Source organism: Protomyctophum bolini, assembly GCF_963924005.1.
Source record: "Protomyctophum bolini genome assembly, chromosome: 16".
Lineage (NCBI taxonomy): Eukaryota > Metazoa > Chordata > Actinopteri > Myctophiformes > Myctophidae > Protomyctophum > Protomyctophum bolini.
The window spans coordinates 20376507-20395879 of NC_137877.1; the positions used below are offsets into that span (position 1 = coordinate 20376507).

General features: G+C 42.3%; 1 protein-coding gene across 1 annotated transcript in view; it reads right to left on the reverse strand.

Annotated features, from left to right (window-relative positions):
• Positions 1-19373, reverse strand: part of cps1 (carbamoyl-phosphate synthase 1, mitochondrial) — a gene marked incomplete at both ends in the record, with an annotated part of 94588 nt that overhangs the window by 13629 nt on the left and 61586 nt on the right. The window contains 7 exons of the mRNA XM_080785933.1: positions 7108-7176; positions 8020-8135; positions 8516-8645; positions 10448-10557; positions 11327-11386; positions 16777-16875; positions 17062-17136. Coding sequence (XP_080642059.1) covers positions 7108-7176; positions 8020-8135; positions 8516-8645; positions 10448-10557; positions 11327-11386; positions 16777-16875; positions 17062-17136 — 659 coding nt within the window. The remainder of the gene's footprint in view (positions 1-7107; positions 7177-8019; positions 8136-8515; positions 8646-10447; positions 10558-11326; positions 11387-16776; positions 16876-17061; positions 17137-19373) is intronic.

The following is a 19373-nucleotide window of genomic DNA, read 5'->3' on the forward strand; positions in this document are numbered from 1 at the left end:
TCACACACACCGAAAATATAGCCGATCTACAAGCTCACAAGCATGTCACAAACCTGACACATTTGTCGATGTCCTTTCGCGAAAGCAAACGGAACTGAAATCTTTTCAACGTCTCCAAGTCTGCGCATTTAGATTTTTTTTTACTTTACTCTTTGTCTTTACTTGTAACAGAGTGTTTCTGCAGTATTGATACTTTTACTTAAGTGCTTTTTCCACCATGTTTCAGAGAGCCTGCCATTGTGGCACTTCAGTGAAACAACAGTGGATTAGAGCAGTTGGATCCAAGCTTTGTCACTGACAAAGTGTGAAATAGTGCCAGGTTTGAATTGACCTCTTCTCACGAAAGGCAAATCCGGCACGACAATGGAGGGGGAAAAGAATACTTTACAGGGGAAATTCAGGATAAGTGAAGACTAAGAGAAGTATGAAGAAAACCATGTCAGTAGGCTACAGTAGCTACAGTATAAGAGACTATTGTCTATTTTTTACTATTTTTGAAAAGAAAAGAAAGAAACGTAGTGGATATGTCTGTCTGCATGGATTTTATAAATACTTGTTAATAGCATTAACAAGAGCTTTTGACAAAAAATATTCAATTCCCTGAAAAGTAATAGTATTGGCATACAGTGACTGTGACGAATGCTGGCATTGTGTTCAGTCTAGTAGGGCGTTCAGTGTGGGTGTGTTAATGTGTGTACGTGCGCACTGCGCAGCCAGGAGATGCTATAACCTGCAGTCTGGCAGGTCAGGGTGGCTCCTCTGAGTAGTGCAAGTGTGTCTCATCCATACTCATAATGTATGCATAAGCAGCTCCCTAATTACATTTTAATGTGTAGTCACGAACCAGCATCCCACCGTAGCACTCCTACACACACACACCTGTTCTCTCAGAAAAATTGCAGAAAAATAATGTAGACATTTGCAATGTAGCAAAGACACCATGTCAAACATCTCAAACAGCACGCACACACGCACAGGTGCATGCACGCACAGGCTACTCTGTCTCTCTGAAAAATAACAGATTTTTTTTAGAGATTTTTGCAATGTAGTACAGACATAAAAATCTCTCTCTCGTGCGCGCGCGCACACACACACACACACACACACACACACACACACACACACACACACACACACACAACGTCCATAGACTTGGCTGCCATACTGTAAGACATAATTTAAAAAGCCAGACATTTTAGTGGCCAACGCCGGGCGACTGAGTCAATTGTGTTGACTTCAGCCAACCCCCAACCACCCCCTCTTCCACCTCCATAGATAATTAATTTGAGGCCCAGTGTGACAAAAGCATGTCAATTAGCCAGGTTGATTTTCTCCCCTCATGAGAAGCAGCAGGCCCTGATGCCAGCGGAGCACACTGAAACAGTGCATAATTTAACGTTCCTGCGGGCAGCTGCTGTGGCATACAGCCTGCTTTATACACCCGTCGTACCACTGGGTCGCCAACGCTGTACGCGCGTGCTGAAAATAGTCAGTAATCCGGAAGAGTGGGCACCTAATTTTAGTCGCTATAGTCCCTCCAACGTCTGGCTTTCAGAAATTACATCATATCATCTTGTTAACCTTGTTTTTCTGAGGTTAAAACACTTTGACTACTAATCCTGAGTTGCTCGAGTTAATTCATTGTAGAACACTTTCCCTGTGATTCACGAGTTTTATCGACCGGACAGAATGGGATATGAGACGCGTTTTGATGACATCATCGCAAAAAAGTATGTCGCTCCGGCATGCAAAGGGATAGGAAAGTGAGTACAATGGAGCGGGTGGAACGGTGCAGAGCGCTTCCTGCTCCGTTCTGTTCTTGTGATCGGCACTTTGGAATACTTTTCAACACTACAACAAGCGATTACACCGTTTTGAAGTGGATTTTCATGACAAGCAACTCACCTACTAGGGATGATCGCTTCCGATCCAATACCGATACCGTTAGGCGATACCAGCGTCGTGATCTCATGTTGTGTTTATATATATATATCTCGTGTTGTGTTTATAGCAGACTCCTCACTCAAATGTGCACGTGCAGTTTGGGCAACTCCAAAGCAAATTCCACATGTCCCAACATTTTATTTACCTGCCATAGTGTCAACCCCTTACCCCTGTGTCGGATCTTATGATATTTAGTCGACTAAAACTAGACAACACTAAAACATTTCATGTGACTAAAATGTGACTGAAACTAAATGAAAACTATTCAAGAGCTATAAGACTAAAACTAAAATCAAAAATTTGCTGCCAAAAACAACACTGCCCTAATGACACTTTCCTGAAGCAGTTTTGATTGGTAATCAGATTGCAGTTATGGCTTTAATTTGTTCCAAGCCCCATGGGAGAGAGCACACTTTGAAAGCTTGGAACACTTTACTCGTATAGTAGAATGCAAAATGCACCGTTAATTTGAAAAGCAATCTTTCAACATATCAGTCTAAGGTGAAACTTAACGATCCCACACTTTAATCAAAGTGGGATTTGCCAGGTAAGGTACGGTACGCTGTGCATGAGCCTTCCGCGGGGAGCCTCTCATTGGAGCTCGGAGCAGCAGTACCGACCCTGTTGCTTAGTTACTGTGCCTGCAGTAAAACAGTCTTTGGTAAAACAATCGTCGCCACATCCCTATATTATAACTTTTTATGTTTATGTTCCATAAATTAATGCCCTGTATTTCATGTGTGTTGCATAAAAAGTAGTGAAAATCTGCAGACTTGCTATTTATGATGTAGATCACTATTTAACATTTATTTTTTTCTAATAAGAAAGGAACAGTAAGGGTTTCCGTCACTGTAGAATAACCTTTTATCTCCAAAATAGGAAATGTTCTCAGGGATCTGCATATTGATCGGATCGACGTAGGCGTTGAGTGCCGCGTAGTGGCCCGAACCTCTAGCACAGTGGTTCTAGTTGACGCACCCCTGCACATTAGCATGACTGCCATACCATGCCATACGTATGTATGGCAATACAGTTGAAAATGTCAAGATATTAAAACAAATTAATAGGCTTAATGTTAATCATTTGGAGAATATTCGGTGCAAACACCATTACCCTTTTCATGTCACGCAACTTTCTTTCTAGACACTTTCAAGTCCCAGTGCCTGATTTATAATTAAAAAGAACAATAAAATAAAAGTCAGCATCACCAAAACCAAAAGTAAACCCCCAAGGAAGCATAGATCTGTGGATTGTCTGTCTTTTGGGGGGATAGAACATCTTACATCTGCCTGCCAAACGCAAGGCCGCCTGGCTCTACCTCGCTCTGAGACACAATGCACACGTATGCACGCACACACACACTTAACAAGGCTCACTGGCAACCAAACAATATTGAAAAATCACCCTGAGGATCAAGATATAGCCTTTGATAAACAAGTGTTGTTCTCAATAAAATAATAACTTTAGTGCATCTAGGAATGCAATACTCATCTCGCCACTATAGCTCTCAAGTCAGACAACTCTTCCACGATAGTTACCCGGTAAATGTTGAGCTTAATATCATGCAACTTGCACTACAACTTAAACTAAAATAGTTAAAAAGGTATATCAAATTACCATAATATCCTCTGTCAAGATGGCTTTAGCATTTTCCAGAAAGTTCAACATGGAACAATAAAGACAAATAACCCAGCCAGCTGTTCTCCTGCAATTGAAGCCCTTTTAACCGCTTTGACCCAGCATGATCAACCCGCCACCAGTGTGTGTACAGTACCCCAAACACAGAATTATGACTCGGTAAAAACAACCCAACAGTGTGTTTACAGAAATAACCCAGCTCTTTTTACAGTGTATTGATCCAAGCCGGAACACAGTCGATTATTAAAATAGCATGCTCTGAAAATACACTGCCCAGTGCCCACCCCATCAAACCACTAAACCTCTGAGATGTATAAAGTACACTTAACACGGCAGCTGGATGGTGAGATGTGTGGTCAGATGGGTGCTCCGCAAACACTTTTCCGATTTTCAAGTGGACTCTGAAACAGAAAAGGTTGAGAACCACTGACTTAGACCATGCAGTATTCTTAGTTGACTGGAATCCCCCATTGGTCTTATACTAGGCCCGACTCCTTTTTCCTTTTACACCAATATCTGTGCCGAGAATAGACGATCTACAAGCACATTTCGGCTAGGGTTCATGTAGTTAACACTGTTTCCATGTCCGCAAATCACAGTAACACTGTGCTGTTGTAGTAGTACCACATTGTGACTGTGGCATGACAACACAGCAGCTCACATTCACACTGCAGTGCTGTCTGGCCGAATCAGAGTTCCCAGAAGTTTTCACCAGCTCTCACATTACAAACGGGAGGGGCGAGATGTCTGGCCTGAATGCACTGGAAAATCCTGAGTGTTCCTTGAACTCCCAGAGTGTGTAAATTATTTCTTTCATTTTATACACTTTCAGAGTTAAATTAACACTGTGAAATTTAGTGTGTAGCTCGTTTCAAGCTCATGGCTTTTGGCGTGGGAGTAAGAACACCTGCTTGTTTCTAATGCATACGCTCGCACTCACAAACAGCGCACGCACGCACGCACACGCACGCGCGCACACGCACACGCACACACACACACACACACACACACACACACACACACACACACACACACACACACACACACACACACACACACACACACACACACACACACACACACACACACACACACACACACACACACACACACACACACACACACAGAATTACAAAACTGCATGATCCCATGTCAATACTTTAATATGTGATTTCGATGCAGAGAAGAGGATGCAAGATGTCTTCAAATGAAGAAATGCAGGCTCCGTTTCTGTTTCTCACAAGTATACACACAAAAAGTGAAAAGATTTAAAAAACTGTAAACATTGAAGTTACGTGTAAGACTTTGAGCTCTTTTGGAAACTAGCTGTCCTCGCATGATATAACGATGCTAGTCTGGACCTGCACTGGTGGGATCTTACCCATAATGCATTGCGTGAACAGTCAGAGGTTTGTGAAGCCAAACTAACTTCAGAAATTACGTTTAAATGGTTGTTATCGAGACATTGTGATAACTGATAACAGATATTTATGTTAAGACATGGGTTTGACAAAGATCTGGTTATGGCCACCGGACATTGGTAGCACTGGAACAATGCCTTGCAGTAGTCAAAGTTAAAGGTATACTATGTAGCTTCTCAGGCTATCTGTTTGTAAACAAGGATTCAAACTAGGCGGCGGGAACTCACTGACTAGCTCTCAAAAGGTAATACCCAAATACGTGTCCATCCACCAACACAAGCAGTGAGGTGATGCCCCAGCACGTTTTGGCAGCTACAGTAAGACACAGCGAGAGGGCAGTGTGTTTCTGCTGGTAAACACTACTGACGTGGCTGATAACTGCTGTTATAGAGGGAAACGATGGGTACATTACATATTGTTTTGCAGTGGTTAGAGGGAAACGATGGGTACATTACATATTGTTTTGCAGTGGTTAGAGGGAAACGATGGGTACATTACATATTGTTTTGCAGTGGTTAGAGGGAAACGAAGGGTACATTACATATTGTTTTGCAGTGGTTAGAGGGAAACGAAGGGTACATTACATATTGTTTTGCAGTGGTTAGAGGGAAACGATGGGTACATTACATATTGTTTTGCAGTGGTTAGAGGGAAACGATGGGTACATTACATATTGTTTTGCAGTGGTTAGAGGGAAACGAAGGGTACATTACATATTGTTTTGCAGTGGTGGGAAGTAACTAAGTACATGTACTCAAGTACTGTACTTAAGTACGGATATTTTTACAATATTTTTATATATTTGAAAACATGAAATGGGAGCTTCTGTATAATTTGTATTTATATTGTATTTATATTTATATTACTTTTGGTACTTGAAAGATGTAGTGAAATGAAAAATATGTGTTTCACACTTTTAGAGCATATCCGTGGTCATCATATGGGCCAAAACAATGGGAAATAAAACCAGATTTTAATTACCGGTTGTAGAAGCCAATTCACTGTGTTTTTTGATTATTATTATTGTTATTATTTAGCCAAGAATATTCTGAAGCTACTTGGTTAATTGGGTTAGTGGGTTGGGCATAGACGGGCACGCCTCCAGGCCTAGGGCTTAATTATGGACAGCCTGTGTGGGGAATTCATGCACTTTGTGGATACATGGTTTTTACCAGCAACATGGAAGATGTTTGTACCATGCATTTACTTGAAATAAAAGCAAAGCAAATGAATGTACCAACTACCAAGTGGACAATGACATTCTTCCTACTGCGTACACCTAAACCCACAGAATGGGTGCATCAGTGAGTTTGTTATACAAAAGGTCGAAAGCTGACAAACTGGCACTTACACCGGTACTTCCTTTGAACGGAAATGTGCTGCGTGATGACGTGAGAGGCCTGCATGCATATAAAATTAATTTTCACCTGTTTTATTCCCATTGCTGCTGTTCCTTCAAACACAGCTGCTTTTGATTACAGAACTACTCTGTTTTTAATATCATTCAAGATGACATCCAGACAGTGTATTACTAATTTTAAACTTAATCAGCACACTGAAATATGTATCTGAAAACATAATAGGTTAGAAATAAGCCACATACTAGTAGCACACATGCTGAGCTATTGCCGACTGCCTCAGTCTCTAACTTATAAACAGACAGACTCACGTGGATACTAACGTCCCATAACCTGGAGGGATGCAACGCTCTGATTGGTTCAGAAACGCAGCCTGCCGTTTCAGACTGAAACGTCAAAATAAAATGCCCCAAAAAGCCATTTCACTACATCTTTAAGTACATTTTCATGCCAATACTTTTGTACTTTTACTCAAGTACATTTTGAATTCTGGACTTTTACTTATTCCAATATTGCAATATTGATACTTTTACTTAAGTAAAGCATTTAAGTACTTTTTCCCCCCAGCACTGTTGTTTTGTTATGTAAACAAGGGGCAAGTTACATAGTATTCCTTTAAACAAAACAAAAAAAGAGAGTACATAGGTGGTTGTACTTTTAAGGATACGGCGACGCAACAGCGGTGTTTCTAACCGTGGCGTAAAATCCCATGTAACATAGCAGGAAGCACAATCCTCTGAAAGTACCTGGTGTTCTGGCTCTGGTAACTAGACTGGGCTGTCACTCCTGCTGCTCCAATGGTGCCATGTCTCCCCCTATAACATCACAGGCTTGGAGACAAGACAGGCAACATAATATTATCGAGGAGAGATAGGAGAAGTTGTCTCGCAAAAACAAAAAGAAGCTCGGCCACCTGCATGTTGTACTACCATGCACTTAAACCCTATACGTTGTTGAGCGGAGTCCCTCCCATCTATACTAGTGTCGTTTCTTGTATTGTATTCCCAGAATAAGGACGGTGGGGTTTAAGTGGCGAAGCAGAGACCAGCCAATATATGCGTCGTCGTTATTGAACCTATTTTTCAAACTGATTTAAAGAAAATATCCGTCAAAACATTGATACTCTGGAATCTAGGAGTAGTTATAGGTCATCGTTTACGAGCGATTAGTTTGAGGTGATTCGGTCTTTTGTGCGGAACGTGAACCAAATTCGGTCACTTCTTCAAACGTCCATCGTTGCTCAAGTTGTTAATTTTCCTCTGTGTGGAAAGTACGGAATGGTGAATAACTTATTGGAACAAATATTATTTTAGTGAACACGAATGAAACGACTCGAGTCAAATGCAACAAATGATCATTCCCATCACTCTCTAGGAGTCTCCAAAAACATGATTCGGCATCGGAACCCAAAAAACCACTGGAGGAGCAAACGCAGCAGTTTTGGTGGTTTCCAACCTCATGCAGAAAGTTCTCCAGCAGATGCGGAATACTCTTTCGCATCATCAGGATTATTCTATCAGTGCTTTGGTGGCAGAAAGCATTTATCCGTTGAGGTTGTGACAAGGTCCTCCTGCATGCTGCTTGTGGCACGAGGTCGGAGGAGGGAGGCATGAGGGTGGGTACGGTGGTTGGGTGGTGGTATAGGGGTAGGGCTCTACACCTTCTGCAGGCCATGAGCCTCTCTCTTTTGGCTCTCTCTCTGGCGGTAGTGGAAGAGGCTGGTGGTGTCCAGCTCGCCGGCATAGAGGATGGCCTCTGCAAACAGCTTCACCACCTGAGACACACACACACACACACACACACACACACACACACACACACACACACACACACACACACACACACACACACACACACACACACACACACACACACACACACACACACACACACACACACACACACACACACACACACACACACACTTGTATTAATGTGAGAATGTGACTTCCATTATAGCATGCTAACTATTCCAGGAATAGAAATCCCAGCATCTGTTTAAAACATAAACAGGGTACATATAAATGTACAGTAATTAGCATATGCACCGTGAACAACGTACTGTAACTAGCATCTATCTAAATAAGCAACAAGTGCAGATGCAAATACCAATGCAGTTCAAACACTCTATATAGTCGTGTGCGATTGTCCTACCTGGTAGTTGGTGATGAGGGGGACACCGTGGTCCACGGCCATCCTACGAATCAGGAAGTTGTCCCGGAGGTGCTTGCTGTTGTTATTGGGCAGGTTGACCACCAGATCAATATGGCCCTCGTTGATTAGACTGTTCACATGTAATAATAATAATACACACTTTTTTTCAATTAAAGACACAAATCAATGTCTAAATCCAAATATATCAGAGTCAACATTTGACTCATTTTGACCCATTGACATAAGCAGGCTATAGACCAGTTATGGATATAGACATCTTTTCCATATCTATTGACTGTCAATAATGGCAGACACAACAATATTTGACTAATTGTTTTGCCCTTCTTGTAGCCAGTCCGACAATTTGTAGTCCTCTCACACACATTAATATGGACATGCCCTAAGCTGCCAAATATCAAAACTTAAAGCAATCACACACGCGCACATGTGCACGCACGGTCACACACACACGCACAGACAACCCTTGTTTGCACACAGAGATGAAAAAAGAATAGAGACAGATGGCGTCTACAAATCCACGCCCCCCCAAAAGAGACAGCAGCCCCACTTCTGGTCCGTTAGAATGGTCTACTGTCAGCCATAGAAGCCTATTGAAATTCAACTGTAGTTAGCCTACTTTTAAAATATTTTGAAATTTACTGAAGACCATATTGATTTGAATAAAAATATGTTTCCAAATGTATGGAGGGTCTTTGTCAACATAACTTCTTGTTTTCTCAATAGAGGACTTGTTTCACATTTAATTTACCACTTGAATGGGTTACCCATTATGTTAACAGAGCAGAGGAGAGCTGACAGACAAGAGAACCTGTCGCTTTTAAAATGAGGGGAATTCTCAATAATACAACCCGATCCTGACTGATTTCATGTCTATATTTTGACGGGGCTTATATAAATGTTCTAACTACCGCGGAGCTCCAACGGTACTTGAGAAATTAAAACGTGTGTGTTTTACCGTTGTATTAACTTGCCTGAATGTAGTTGGGGTCTAACTTGGGCAAATAACCCAACTAAATGGAGGAGTGACATATCATGACATTTTAATTTTTAAGATTTTTTACTCATGTTTTTATGGCAACTATGTGTAGGCTTTAAGCTGTCTCTAGCAATATTTTGATGTCTTTTTGGTTTACATTAAATAAATAAAAAATCGGTACCATAGTATCACCCTACCCTTGACTTTTTTATTTTAAGAATCATTGTCTCTAGTACTATTTGAAAAAATTGCAGGGCGGCTGTGGCTCAGGAGGTAGAGCAGCTCGTCCAATGATCCCTGGGTCGGTCGTTTAAAAAAATAAATAGAAATGCCGACTTCGGCCTGGGCCGTGGCTCAGCGGTCCAGGCACCTTGGCCGGTAGTTGAAGTCTGGCAGTGTCCCGCGGGTTCAACTCCCGATCCCAATGGCCTGTACTGCATGTCACTCCCCAATCTCTCTCCCCATTTCTTGTCAGCCTACTGTCTGTCCCGAATGTATGTGCGTGTGTTTGTCTTTTCAAGGCTTATTTAATTCCATCTGTGCAAGTATTTTTCCCTGTCACACATGTCCAACATTTGGTGCAGATGGTTTCACTTTGCCATGATGCCTTGTTTATGACGGAATGTTGTCATGATGTTTTGCTACAACTTGCGAATAAAGCAGTACATTTTGTCACATGAACAAGACTACAAGTTGATGACAGGAACAGCCTAGGGGAGGGGGGGGGACAGCATTCAACCGCAGAGTAAAACATAATTGTTGACTTCCCCCGTCTCTACAACTATTTAGTAAACAGAAATTGTGTCTAAAAGTATAACAGATTTTTAGTTTAAGTGAAACTATCTCCTCTTTGTGAAAGAGCACATCGTATTTCCCACATATCACTTACCTCTAGGAATCTTTTGTAAGGAACTTTAAATGTAACACTGACCCACCTGATGATGGTGGGTAGGCTGGTCTCTCCCTTGTGGCTGGGCCAGGCCACTGGCAAGGCGGGCACATCGTTGGCACACAGCCAGGCTGAGGTGGCCTCTGTGGCATAGAGCTGGAGACGGGGAGCAAAGGTCGGAAGGTTCACGCCCAAGAACAACCATTTTGTCACTTATGGTAGGCCTAGGTTTACACTTAACACCCGCGTGTCAGAGCGGACAGCCCAGTCCATTTTTAAGTCAATTATCTTTAAACAATGTTTGTAAGACAATGGCATCCCCACTGCATGGGGGAGAAGGTGTTAGAATGTGCGTAGCCCCGAGGGGAGACAGTGGTCAATGACATCGCCACGTGAGTTTTAAACCCTAGCGGCCCTATTCTGGCCATGTCATGATACGCTAAACATTCAGTGAAAATTGGCCAATATTCTGCCCAAATAGCTGAACTACAATCTTAGCCTGAATATCAGACTCAAAGAAGCAGTTCACTCAGTGGAGTGGGCGGGGTCCGGTGAATACGTAGCTTCAGTGTCAAGCAAAACAGGAGCCAAGTACCCCTGGGTGAAATTTGTGGTAAATGTACAATTATTATTTTTTCCTTCTGAAAAGTCTGAGGAAAATGAATTTCTTTTCCGGGTCTCTCGAGGGGGCGGGACTGCGACGCTCTATAGAGCTCTATATCTACAAGCTCAAAATGCATCATTTCGAGCTAGTAGATCTGCTACGACGCTGTAGTGTGATTGCGAGCGCATTCATTTACAAAAACAAAACAAAAACACAAAGTTAATACAGTATATAGTTTATAGAGATAAGAGCTCGACTGCGACAGACAGTGTCTTTTCTACAGATTTTGGGAGGCCACCACAGGGGGGCAGTACTACCCACCTTGAAGCCCTCCTCCTTCAACTGGTGGGCTGTGGCGAGGAAGTTAGGCCGGAACGATTGCTGGAAGGAAGGAAGGAAGGAAGAAAGATGAGTAGAGGAGACAGAGGAATGTCACTGATGAACAAGAGCGGCATGACTATTGTATATCGATGTATTGGCCATTATTATACTTTTTGTACTTCATTATGCCAATTACTTCCTCCCTATCGGACACAAAACTCTGGGTCTGATGCCCAAAGATCTGCCATCATTCAGTCAGTTCTACACAGAACAAGCAAGGCATGGCAGCAAGAGACACATTCAATACAGAGAAAGCATTTATGTGCAGCTTTCCCTGCTCTCAGTAAGAGCGGGGGGGGGGGGGGGTTAGGACACGGTCCATCAACCACTGACCACCGCCACAAGATCCTCTTCCAGCTCACAGCAAGGCTTCCCTTCCTCTGTCTCTCAATTATGTCCACTGGCTCCATCAATAGCCCTGATGTGCAGTCAGCAGCAGCGGTGGAAGGAGAACTCCCATATTTCTGTACTTCAGTAAAAGCAATACCGCTATATCGTTGCTGTCAGGCAGAAACCTATCTCTATATTCTGACGTTTTGAGTTTTAATTAAGGCCCTACTTTCATCACACACAAGCATCAGAAGTAGCAGATCTACTAGCTCAAAGCTTGTCCGTCTGCTACTTTTGAATCCTGAAAAGTAACAGTTTTGGACGTATGAGGTTTCCACCCGAAAGAGACAACATACAAATAGTCCTGTAATAACACTTTTACTTAGTAAAAGTGCAAAGTATTGGCACCAAAATATACTTAAGTTATTAGTCAGGTGCAATTTACAAGATTTTGTTTAAGTAAAGGTTTATAGCAAAAGGCTGATGCACACCTCAGCTAACCAATCACAAGCATGCAATGCAACAGGCATTCTGATTGGCCAGTATGAGATGATGCATGATGATGTATTATGATAAAGAGCTGATAATTCCGCTAAATATGTCAATTAAACATCAAAACATGAAAGGAGAAATTAGACATATTTAAATATATTGAATGGTTTTTTTAAACATTGTATCATGGTTAAATGATAATAACAAATTGATGTACGATGATAAGAGTGCCCCTCATTTCACACGGGTGTGATCTTCCAGCTTTTGGTAGGTGTAACAAAACAATTTTGTTACACCTACACTTTTGAGTGTTTGTTGAAGAAACAAACATTGAAGACGAAGGTGAGGACGCAAATTGTGATTGGCCGGATTGAGACGATGTATGATGATGTACGTAAGAGCGCCCCTTTCTTTTACGGTGATTTGCCGATTTCTTCATTGTTATTTACTATAGTCCTACTTTAAAGGAACACACCGATTTTCAACTTTATCTTTATATAATTGGCCCTCCTCTGAGACACTTTTAACCACTTGAATATCAGCGTCCATATTCTGGGGGGAACATTTGCCAAAAAATGTCTAGTTGGGGCCCACCTAAGGCCCAGGTAGAACCCACTTATAGCCCAAACCCAGGTGGGGCCCATGTCGATGGACAGGGGCTGACAATATAGTTAAGCCCACCTTGAAACCATATTGGGCCCAAGTGGGTGTGCTGGCTGGGGTAGATAATTTGGTCTGATTACAGTTCTAACTCAAGTCCAGTTCTCTAAGACTACGGGGGTTGAAGTGGTTAAGTGTTAGTACTTGAGAAAATGTATGGATACTTTCCAGGATGAAAGATGTCTTATTGTGACAACGTTATGCTATTTATTCCAAGAATAAAGCTCAGTTTACAAAGCTGTAGCACGCCCTTTTAGAGAGTTGTTAGAGTGCGGAAACCTCATATATACGAAACGGTTCATTTTCAACAAAAACAAAAAATAACCTGCATTCCAATGGATCCAATGTAGTTATTATAGTCACAAGCTCTTGGTCATACTAATCATTGGTTCACTATTATAAAACCGCAGACAAACTTTCACAAGACAATTCAGAAATAGCATTGGAAGATTTGAAGTAGGTTATTCATTTATGAAAGAAACATTAAAATATTATATATTTGAGACCTGACAACGATGATTTGAGATTTGAAAATGAGACAAACGATTTTTGAGACCTTATAAAAGTGAATGCATTCCGCGACGATGCATAGCCTAGAATGAAGATGTGGCTCAAATATGGACGGCTATAACTTCCGGGCGGGCGGAATTGACCAGTCTTGTAAGCTTATAGCGCAGATTTCTTTGGCAATGGCACACCGTTCTGGCTTATAGGGGAAGCACACATTGTGCATTTTATTCATTCAAATAAGTTCCAGGATTGCAGCTTTAAATAGTTACCTTTTCAAGATTTGTGATGGGCTGTTCTCACACAGACTCCTCTCCATGACAGAAAAACAGCATGAACTAAAACGTTTTTATAATTGAGTGTCTTCCAGCTAAGCTAGCATCCAAAAATGGGTTGGGTTTTAATGCACTTCGGTATCAAATGACCCACTTAATGGATTCCATCTAGCATATTGAAAAGTGCTGAACACTCCTCTGTGAGTGTTTGCTGCTGATTTGCAACTGATTAGACTCAAACTGTGCACCCTTCAGCTCAGCAAACAATTTGTTTTCCTGGGATGACTTGTCGTCTCGCTGAGTACATTTTTCTGTGTGAATGCTGAGCAATGGAGGCAGGGGAGCGAGAGAAGACGAGGTAGCCAACTTTACTGTACACACTGGAAAAATATTGGTTCAGCTAAAAGCAGAGCAGGTTCTCAAACGTTTTCATGTCTAGGACGCCCAAATTAATGTGAATTTGGCCACAGACCCCTGTACAAGATTTGTGTTATTAAAACATTTGGCAAATATTTAACAAATTTAAAGATATAGCAATATTAAATCATTTTGCTGGGGACCCCATGGAACCTGGGGTCTCCTCCTGGGGTTTGAGAACCAATGTACTAAAGAACCATTTTTAGGGATAATTTATTCAAATAAATTGGTTCTCTATAAAAAAAAACATGGTCTAAAAAGGCTCCTTCTGTAGCAGGGGATCCCAAAGACCCAAAAGAGACATTTGTATTCTATTCCATGGTTCCATTTGGACCGTTGGCAGGAAGTAGGGGATGAGTCATATAAGGAGATTATTCAGAAGCAGCATTTGACAGGATACAGACAGACAGACAGACAGACAGACATCGATTTAAATATTGTCTCTGTTGGGTGGAAACCTGTATGTCCAAAACAGTTCAGGCATAAAATGTCACCCATGTGAAGTGAGGGGCGTTCTTATCATCATACATCATCTCATTCCGGCCAATCACAATTTGCGTCCTCACTTTTGTCTTCAATGTTTGTGTTTACACACTTTTGTCTTCATAGTTTGTTTACACACTTTTGTCTTCAATGTCAAACCGTCAAAGCTGGACATAGCAGGGGCTAGCGGCGAGCGCCCCTCAAAAAATATAGCTGCAAGCAGCTATAAGACAGGGTCAAGCCCAAAAAGAAAAAGAGCTAAACGCAATATACACAATGAGCTATATAAACATAGATGAAATTCACTGCTGGATTTCAAATGTGATTTCAAAGGGAGTGGTTACCAAGGCCACAAAAGTCTTGGCCAAAAGAAACTGTCAGAATGGTGGAATTCTTATGGAAACAATGATTAGCAACGGTAGATCTACAAGCTCGTTGTACATCTTCTACTTTTTATGCTTTTGTGTGATGCTCTAGCAAGATCACATAGAGGATTAATTTACAAACAAAACACAAAAAGTTAAAATATGGAAATATTAAGAGGCGTCTGCCCAACAGATACGGTATGTGCCGACGCCGTATTAAAGTCCTTCTTTATTACGTGTAGGCCTTTCTTCGTCATACTTTCAACATGATCTGTAGCCTCTCCCGTTGCATGTGCGCGAGTGCGTGCGTGTGTGGCTGAGTGGATCTGAAATGTAGATGGCTCACGAGTCATGGCATGATGGGAAATAAAAGCTGTCAGATCCCATCTGCAACCACACAGATTTAACATGCAGAGCCATGGAGCATGACAGACAGACAGAATCAAAGTGAGGGGAAGCGCAAGAGAGAGAGAGAGAGAGAGAGAGAAAAAGAGAAAAAGAGAAAGAGAGAGAGAGAGAGAAAGGGATGGTATGTTTCCCAAACATTGGATCGGGACCCGTTCTATGGGTCGCGTACATGTTTGGCATTGATTATTGGAACTAGGGCTGTGAATCTTTGGGTGTCCCACGATTCGATTCGGATTCTTTGGGTCACGATTCAATTCAAAATCATTTTTTCCGATTCAACTCGATTCTCAATCCTTTTTTCTTTTTTCTTCCGACACTCGGTTACTTTTTCTCACTCAGTTACTAGAACAATACATTTAAGTGTATTGTTCTAGCAAAATAAATTGCACAGATTGAACTCAATATTGTGTTAGAGATACACGAGTTGCCTTGATGCCTGTTGCCTGTCAATGAGGGTCAGCTGGCTCCTCGTTGACAGACACTGTGCTAAACTGAAGTGACTATACAGTAACTTGAAAATGACTGAAGACATGATGTTTACTGTGATTACTAGGGTAAGCTTACATTTCATATCACAAACACCATGTAGTGAAAACTCATGTAACTGTAACCAGAAAAAAATTAATCTAAAAAAAGAAAAACGATTCTTGGAAATTATAAATCGATTTTGAATCGTTCATAACGGGAATTGATTTTTTGACACCCCTAATTGGAACATAATAAAAACATAAATTTAGGGCTTTGTCGACAATCTGTAGCCAAATCAGGCCATATTAATTATAGGGGCACTACTAGCCCATCCTATGCCCAGCTTTGAAGAGTGAAGACAAAAGTGAAGACGGAAAAGCGAGGATGCAAATTGTGATTGGCCAGAATGAGATGATGTATGATGATAAGAGCGCCCCTCAGGTGTGATTTTTATAATTATATATGTGATTTTATGTTTGAAGGGAACAGGGGGGTTTATTCAATTGCTATTGTATTTAGACTGTTTGTACCCAAAAGTCATTTCCATGCACACTTTTTGCAACGCCACAAAAATAAATATGCAGATGAATGGGCCTGTGGAACGTAGAACCCCCAACAACAAACACATTCATCGGCAGCAAAAATGGTTTCCATTGATCAAGGCGGCAGCAGTAAAGAAGCGGCTGCGTTATTATTCATTCAACAAAAGTGTTTCCATCGCTTTTTATCGCATTAAATCCTTCAGAAACAAAAACTTTTCCACGTCAACAGTAATAATATTTTTTTGTGAACCTGTGAATCTTCTATGTCGAAGAATATTTATAAAAATCTAATCAAAGAAAAAAGATGTGAGCCATATCTGCGTTTCATCTCGTTTGTTATGCACGCACACACATAAACACATGCTGAGATGCAAGCTTCACCATCACACACGTCCCCACTCTCTCACACACAGCCTTGGGGACCCTGTAGCTGGCTGCCTCACCTGAATGCCAATCAGGATGCCTTTCTGTGGCAGCTTGAAACCCGTGGAGAGCATGGCCTTCAGGAAGGCTGAATAGATATTCGGTCCAAAACAGGCTACCTGCATCAAGACGAGCGCATGCACGCACACACGCACACACACGCACGCACACACACGCGCACACACACACACACACACACACACACACACACTCAGTTTTGCGTTGTTTGTTGCATTGGGAGGAAAAGAGACAGAACAACAAGACGACTTTAGGGCAGGACAATTATAGAGAAAGAGGGTTTTTACTTCTCCAGTGGAGGCCATCTCGCATCGCAGCACAGGGTCTGCATCCCTCAGCCGGGGCCAGGAGAACATGGGAGCCTGGACGACATAGGAAGGAGTGAAGGGATGAGTTGAATTCAAATTCAAATTCCTTTTATTCTTATAAAAAAAACTTTGTGTGAAAATAGCAGATCTTCTGCGAGCTTGTATGCTGTTTTCACTACTTTTGTGTGACCCTCTTGAATGACAAATTAGGGCATTAATAATGACGAGAGAAACAAACAGTTGAAATATGGAGACACAAGTTTTCTGGCAGACATCAGCCATATGATATAATGATACTGTATGTACCCATTTCATTTAATTTCATGACAAGGCTGCCACCTAGGGGGCCCAGTGGGTCATATGTTCTTCCCCCGAAAAAAAGAACAATAACCGTTTAAAAATGTAACTTTTCAGGATTCAAATTCAACAGTCACAAAAGTAGCAGATCTGCAAGGTCGAAACGCGTCACTTCGCGCCACGTTTTCAGCTTGTAGTGATGTGTGATGCTGTAGTATGATCAAGTACACGTGACTGTAAAACCACTAAAGCTAATTATTATGCCTATGCTTACAGTAATGATGCATGAAGGGTCACACAGACCCAGAACTACAATGTTATTTTCTCCCTAGTCAGTGCATCGATAGGATTTGTTAACCCAGCGTTGCTCCTCGCATACCAACTATGTACGACAACAGCTGCGTGGAGAATGTAGGTGGGGCGAGAGGACGGACGGAGAGAGAGAGAGAGAGATGTGAGGTGCAACGACCTGGTCCCAAAATAAAAGAAAATGAGATAGAGGAGGGAAGAAAGGAAGTGCGGGCGGTTCTGTGCCGTAAGCCCACTGAGGCCTGTTATCAGCCTGTTCCGATTGGCTGTTTCTGTCTCACACACACACACACACACACACACACACAGCCATCAGTGGTCACCAATGCAACAGGAGGAGAGGAGAGGAGAGGAGAGGAGAGGAGAGGAGAGGAGAGGAGAGGAGAGGAGAGGAGAGGAGAGGAAACAGAGGAGAGAGCACAGACGAGAAGAGAGGAGCTTCTCCTTTATTGCGCGACACATATTAGAGCGTGTGGGCCTCGCTGACTGCCCCAGTGTGGGAAGCCATTCTTATCTCTCCAATTAGAAGCAGACAGCTCCCATTACCTTGAGGAAGGAGGTGGCAGTTATGTGGCAGAGAGTGCTGGACACACACGGGCACACACGCATTACTACACTTGTGAGGACATACTGTAACAATGTTGTGACTGCATCGAAAATAACTTGTGTCTAACCCCTATAACACCTACAGTATGAACCTAACCTCCAAATCACACTCATTTTTTCCTAACCCGACTTAAGCCATTTTTCTTGTCGCTCTCACACCACACACACACACACACACACACACACACACACACACACACACACACACACAGACAGACAGACAGACAGACTTGGGGTGGGGTTCATCCTTGAAGCTGCATGGCTATCTAATCAGCTGTGAATGTACGTGGCGCTAATGTTAGCTGCCAATGTTACGACGGGGGAAGAGGAGAGGGAAAAGTCTTATCACAGGCTTTGTTCAAAGAGACAGAGAGAGAGAGCCAGAGCTGCTGGGGAGTCCGTGCAGACGCACAACTGTGAACAAGAGATAAAATGGAAAAGTAATTGAGAAAGAGAGAGAAGTAGAGAGAGAGAGAGCGATAGAGAGAGAGAGACATGGAGACAGAGAGCGATTGAGCAAAAGGTTAATATGCATGCAACAGTGGAGATTTAAAAAAAAAAAGCTTCTCATAGATTGTTGCTATGTTGTTGCTACCACTGCGGTAGTTGTTGGTCGATGTGCATCCACATGTGAAGTGGATGCATCATACTAGATTGGTCCTCACTAGCCTGGAATCCAGACTGAGAGTCACTGCGTTCGGCAGATTTATTTCAGCCTGGTTTCCAGGCTAAGTCCTCACATCTAAACACCAAACCTCACACTTCCTCAACTTGGGATAATTTGTCCCCCAGAAGTCTTGTGGTTTTGGGAGAGGCTGTGGTTGGCATGAGAGAGAAACTATCCTGCTATTTCAATACTCGCATGCACACACCCGCGCACACGCACACACGAGAGACAGCAGGTAGTTCCCAGCAGAGTTGAGGAGCTCCAACAACATCAACAGTGTTATCTTGGCGTACCAGCTGAGCTCCATGTGGAAAATGGGAACTAAATCGGAAGGTGTCTTCCACCTTGTGCTCTCCCCCCCCCCTCCCTCCCTCCCCACCAGCAGCAGTGAATGGAGTGTTTTCCTCCAGCC